Source organism: Manacus vitellinus, unplaced genomic scaffold (assembly GCF_001715985.3).
Source record: "Manacus vitellinus isolate BGI_N305 unplaced genomic scaffold, ASM171598v3 scaffold_123_pilon, whole genome shotgun sequence".
NCBI classification, from domain to species: domain Eukaryota; kingdom Metazoa; phylum Chordata; class Aves; order Passeriformes; family Pipridae; genus Manacus; species Manacus vitellinus.
Genome location: NW_021938915.1, coordinates 113,943 through 119,650, shown reverse-complemented (window position 1 = coordinate 119,650; position 5,708 = coordinate 113,943). Strand labels below are relative to the sequence as shown.

Below are 5,708 nucleotides of genomic sequence, written 5' to 3'. Positions count from 1 at the left end.
CCCCCATGACGGGGGGGGTGGTTCTCACAGCCAGATCCATGGCGTCACAGCTGGAAGGGGCCATGGAAACCCTCATCAACGTCTTCCACCACTACTCTGGGAAGGAGGGGGACAAGTACAAGCTGAGCAAGAAGGAGCTCAAGGAGCTGCTGCAGAGTGAGCTGGGATGTTTCCTGGAGGTAACTGGGACCAGTTGCAGCACTGGGGGGGTCTCCCCTTCCCCTCTTTCCCCCTGTGCTCACCCTGTGCCCCCCCACCAGACCCAAAAGGACACGGGGGCCGTGGAGAAGATCATGCAGGACCTGGATGAGAACGGCGACGGGGAGGTGGATTTCCAGGAGTTCGTGGTCCTGGTGGCCGCCCTGACCGTGGCCTGCAACACCTTCTTCTGGGAGAATGCCTGACCTGCTGTGCTCCCACCCTGCACACACGGCATTCCCAAAATCCAGACACCCCCCTGCCACCCCCTCTCCGCTCCCCAGCATTCCCACGGGATCCCGCGGGATCCAGCTACACAATAAAGGCACCGACCCAGCCTGGGTGTGTTGGCAGCTCCTTCATTCCCAGCGTCCCCCTCCGAGAGCCTCCAGGGATTCCAAGGAGTTTTCCCTCTCCCAAGCCACCCAGGGTCACCCCAAGTGCCTGCAGACATCCCTGGCTCCACCCTGATCCATCCAGGGAGCCTGAAATCCATCCTAGATCGCCCCAGGGAGCGGGTGATCCCGGGCAGTGTTGGGATGTGGGACACGGGGACACCGGGATTTGGGGGGTGACAGGTCAGGACTCGCTGTTGGAGCCTCCGGAGTCTCCAGGACCACACCCGTGAGGCTGGAGGAACCGGTTGGGATCCCAGTGGGATGGGCTGGGAGCCAATGGCCCCAACAGGGCCACCAGCGCCATCATCTGCCAGGAATCCCGGCACAGCAGGGCTGGGGTGGGATTGGGAAAGGGTCTGCCCTCAGAGGAGAATGGGAATGGAGTCCCTAGGGGTCAAGGAGCACCTGGGCAACATTCCAAGGTTGGAATTTTGGTGGGATTTTGGTGGGGTTTTGGGGGGGGGTTGGGGGGATCCTGTGCACAGCCAGGAGCTGGACTGGACGATTCTTTGAGTCCCTTCCAACTCAGGATATTCCATGATTCCATGATTCTGTATGATTCCAGGATTACATAATTTTATGATTCTGTGATTCCATGGTTCTATTAATCCCCGATTCCTTGATTCTGTGATGATGCTACTGCAATTCCGTGATTCCACAGAATTCTGCGATTCCATGATTCTGCGACTCCACGATACCATGATTGTATGACTCCACCATTCCACAATCCCATGATTCCCTGCTCCCAGGATTCCATGACGACACCCGATCCACGTGACGTCATCACGTCAATATGACGTCCACGGATACCATAGTTTCCCCCCCTCATCTGCCCCCCCCCCTCCTTTCCCGGGGGAACACCAATCAGCGCTCTCCTTGCGTGGCTCGCGAGCGCGTTGGCAGGTGCGCCGGAGCGCTGCGGCGCCATATTCGGGGGGGCGGGAGCAGCGCCGGCCCGCCATTTTGTCGCGGGCGCTGAGGGAGAAGCGGCGGCCGGCGTGCGGGAGGGGCGAGCTCAGCGCCAGCCCGCGGCGCGGCCGGCGTCGCCCGCGCCTGCCCCACACCGGCCCGTAACACCTGCCCGCCCGCCGTAGCCACCGGAGACGCTGCGACCGCTCTGCTTCGGTGAGAGACTGCCCGGCGTGGGGGAAGGGGGCGGGACAGGCCTCGGGGCCCCCTTAGAGCTCCGGAGGGTCCCCTCAGGGTTCTGGGGGGGGGTCCCTCTTCCTCCGGCTCCGTGCCCGGAGCTGTTCTCGGGGCTGACGGGGGCGGAGCGGGGATACCCCCGCGACGGTCACTCAAGAAAAAAAAAAGGCTTAAAAACCACTTTATATTTTTAAAAGCCCACTAAAATTATTAAAAATAATTAAAAACAGGAGCGAGGCTGCCGGTTGGCTCGATTTCTGGCTGTAAATCCTCTCCAAAAAGCGAGGGTTTGAGGGTGTTGTAGGGTGAGCGCGGCCCGGTCACCCACCCGTTAAATTTGGTGCTAATTATAAAAATAAATTAATAAATCGATCTGCAGAGCTCGGGGGTTGGAGCTCAGCACGTTTCCGTAGCATCCAGCACTGGGGGGGATTTAAATCCCTGCCCTGAGTCAGGTGGAACCTCGGTATTTTTAAAGGATATGATGCTTGTGTAGCATAATCTTAGATTTTTATTCCCGATTTTACACCCTGTGCCCTTAAAATTGGGATTCGCCTCTTGCTGATGCTAAAAACGTGGGAAATGTGGAGGTGTTACTGTGCTAAAGGCATTTGGTTGCCATTTGCTGCTGGACTTTTGTATTATTACCCCAAATAATAGGAAAATATTCACTGTAAGACACCTTTTTAGTAAGGGTGAAATAAAGTAACTCCCTGATTTATTAGGGCTAGAAAATACTAAAAGTCTGTTATTATTATACCCATAACCTGCCTCTCAGTTCTCTCCACCCAGAATGGAGAATTTTTTAACGTTTAACCATATAAGCATATAATCGTATAATTTTGATATTTTTGGCTTTGTTTGGAAAATTTTTCTCTGAAGGTGCCACTTGGTTGCCATCTTGCTGCTGGATTTTTGTATTACTATTCTTAATATTGGCAAAATATTCACTACAAAAAGATAAATTTTTGGTAAGGATGAGTTAAAGTCGCTCCTTGATTTATTAAAACTGGCAGGGGGGCTACAAAACATTAAAAAATCACACAGTCTCTAAAATCATCACAATCAGAACCTAAAAATTTTGGCAAAGGGCTAGAAAACACTAAAAATAATATATTACACATAGGAGTGGGGTAGGTTGGTTTTTTTTCTCCACTCAAGGGACAAAAATGGAGGGATTATTTAATATTTAACAGTAGAAATTTAGAATAAAGGTGTAAATTCTCCCTTTTGGCCCTGTTTTGCAGATTCTCTGAAGATGGCTGCACAGTCAGCACCGAAGGTCGTGCTAAAGAGCACCACCAAGATGTCTCTGAACGAGCGGTGAGGAAGCCAACGGCACCTTCAGCTCCTAAGAAACCATGTTTTTATACTTAATTCTCACTGCCCAAATCCAAGCCCACCGTGGGTCCCGCCCTCTTTTAACCTCGTCGAGCGAGCAGGTGCCTCCACACCTGCCTTCGCCTCCAGGTCCGGTGGCACAGTGGGTTAAAAGGGCCCAGTTGCGGAGGGATTGCTCCGTGGTTTAATGTTCGCGTGCCACGGAAATGCGGTGGGATGTGTTGTAAGAGCAGAGACCAACCTCACGCACCCTCCCTGTCTCTCCCACATGTTTTTGACATTGGTATTTTGGCCCGGCCGCCGCGCCCGAGGGTCCCACCTGCCCGGGTGAGCCCTGTAAGAGGCCGGTGGTGGCCCCTGGAACCAGCCCAAAGGCTCTTTGGGCCTTGTAAGAGGCAAATGCTTCGCTTCACCTCCATCTCTCCTCTGTCCTCGTGCTCTTCCTGTGGGTCATTCCGCTGGTTTTCCACGTGTGGCTCCTCTGTGACGACTAACGGGTGTCTCGCTGCCCTGCTGAGCACTTTGGGGTTAATTCTCTTATGATTGAGAAGTTTTGGGGCAGTTCTTGCTCCAGCAGCGCTGCAGGGAGCTGTAGGCTGAGCTTACTGGCACATCAGCCCATATTCCTCATTTTTAGGGGATTTATTCCACTCTTCAGCTCCCAGGATGCTGTTCAGGGGCTTTATTTACCATCTCACTGCGTGCTTGCTCTTAAATTAAGCACTAAAAGCACCAAACAAATTCTCAAGTGGCCTCATTTCAGGAAAACAGTTGGGTGGAAATTAGGAGGTGCTTTGGGTGGTGGAATTTTGTAGAATCATGGCATTATTTGATGTTGGAAAAGCCTTAAAAGTGATCATTTCCAACCTGGTTCCCGCAGTGCCAGAGCACACCAGGCATTTCAGGGCACAGTGTCCTTCTAACCTGCCTCCTGGCCTGGAGTTTTTAGGCTTTTCTCAGATTTTGGGGGATTAATTTGGCTTTTGCTGTCCCGTTTCTCCCACCTGTCATGGCCATCCCTGCTTCCTGCTGGTTGTCACCCCTTCTGCCACCTCTAAACCCACTAAACCTCCAGCTTTCTCATCCTGACTGAACTTCCACCTCATTCCTGCCTTTTCCAGTCCTCGTGGCAAGCGAGGAATCCGTAATCCCATAAAAGTACCACTCTTTGCATAAGGTTCATGGGAGCTGGAGACCCACTCGAGCACCGTGAAATGCCAGTAATTGTGTGTTTTAAGCTTTAATTAAACCCCGTTTTATTCGACCTTGAAGCTTCACTAACATGCTGAAGAACAAACAGCCGATGCCGGTGAATATTCGGGCCACCATGCAGCAGCAGCAGCTGGCCAGCGCCAGAAACAGACGCCTGGCCCAGCAGATGGAGAACAGACCGTCTGTCCAGGCTGCTCTGAAGCTCAAACAGGTGAGGAAAAGCTGGATTTTGGGCTTGGAGGGATGTGGAAAATAAGCTCCTCAGAGATAAAGAGTCCCAAGAAGGGAAGGGGCTGGAGGGTGAGTCCTGTGAGGGATCACTGGAGAAAAGGAGGCTCAGGGAGGATCTTCTCTCAGCTCCCAACAGGAGGGTCAGGTTGGCCGTGAGGAGGAATTTCCCCATGGAAAGGTTGTTCAGGCCTTGGCAGAGGCTGCCCAGGGAGGTGGGGGAGTCCCCAGCCCCGGAGGTGTCCAGGGAAGGACTGGCTGTGGCACTGAGTGCTCTGGGCTGGGGGACGAGGTGGGGATGGGGCACAGGGTGGACTCCATGGGCTGGGAGGGCTTTTCCAACCTCAGGGATTCTGAGATTCTGTAAAAAGGCTCTTGGAGGTCCAAAAGGAGGGACACAAGGATGGGGAAGGGTCTGGAGGGGCCGCACGAGGAGCAACTGAGGCTTGTTCAGCTGGAAGAGACGAGACTGGTGGGAGACCTCAGGGGGCTGCAGCTCCTCCTGAGGGGCAGCTCCGATCTCTGCTCCGTGTGAGCAGGGACAGGACCTGAGGGAACAGCTGGAGCTGTGCCAGGGGAGGGTTAGGCTGGATTTTAGGAAAAGGTTTTTCTCCCAGAGGGTAGTTGGTTGGGCACTGACCAGGCTCCCCAGGGCAGTGGACACGGCCCCAAGGCTGCCTGAGCTCCAGGAGCGTTTGGACAAAGCTTGAGGGACACGATGGGATTGTTGGGGTGTCTGTGCAGGGCCAGGGGTTGGACTCAATCCTTGTGGGTCCTTTCCCATTTGGGATATTCCATGATCCTAAAAACAAGACACCTTGAGGGACTTGCAGAAAATCCCACTTTTTACCTCAGATAAGTGATTTGTCACTTCCTGGTGGCTGCTGTTACCGTGGGGGTGTTCAGTGCTGGCTGTTGATGTCTCCTCTCTATTTTTCCAGAGAAATGTCTCATCCCGGGGTTCGGGAGCTGCCGAGTGCTTCACCTCACAGTCCCACCTCCAGCCCTTAAAACCCCACCCCAGCTCCACCCTCCCTCAGCTGCGAGGAAAACAGAGGAGTTGCTGATTGTTTTGGGAATGCAGGCCTGGCTTCCAGGCATAGCCCTGCGTTTTAGGAGTGTTATCCCACATCTCATGTCGTGTCCCCAATCCCAGATTGCTGCATGACTTCCGCTCTTTCCTTT

The 5,708-nt window shown here is 53.7% G+C and overlaps 2 protein-coding genes across 2 annotated transcripts in view; both read left to right on the top strand.

Annotated features, from left to right (window-relative positions):
* Positions 1 to 537, top strand: part of S100A1 (S100 calcium binding protein A1) — a 3,162-nt gene extending 2,625 nt beyond the window's left edge. The window contains exons 2-3 of the mRNA XM_008928588.2: positions 31 to 179; positions 261 to 537. Of these exons, the coding sequence (XP_008926836.1) occupies positions 39 to 179; positions 261 to 404 (285 nt within the window). The 5' untranslated portion in view covers positions 31 to 38 and the 3' untranslated portion in view covers positions 405 to 537. The remainder of the gene's footprint in view (positions 1 to 30; positions 180 to 260) is intronic.
* A 1,132-nt stretch (positions 538 to 1,669) lies between these two features.
* CHTOP (chromatin target of PRMT1) overlaps positions 1,670 to 5,708 on the top strand; it is a 5,287-nt gene continuing 1,248 nt past the window's right edge. Inside the window, exons 1-4 of the mRNA XM_029965905.1 lie at positions 1,670 to 1,721; positions 2,990 to 3,065; positions 4,356 to 4,506; positions 5,465 to 5,582. Coding sequence (XP_029821765.1) covers positions 3,001 to 3,065; positions 4,356 to 4,506; positions 5,465 to 5,582 — 334 coding nt within the window. The 5' untranslated portion in view covers positions 1,670 to 1,721; positions 2,990 to 3,000. The remainder of the gene's footprint in view (positions 1,722 to 2,989; positions 3,066 to 4,355; positions 4,507 to 5,464; positions 5,583 to 5,708) is intronic.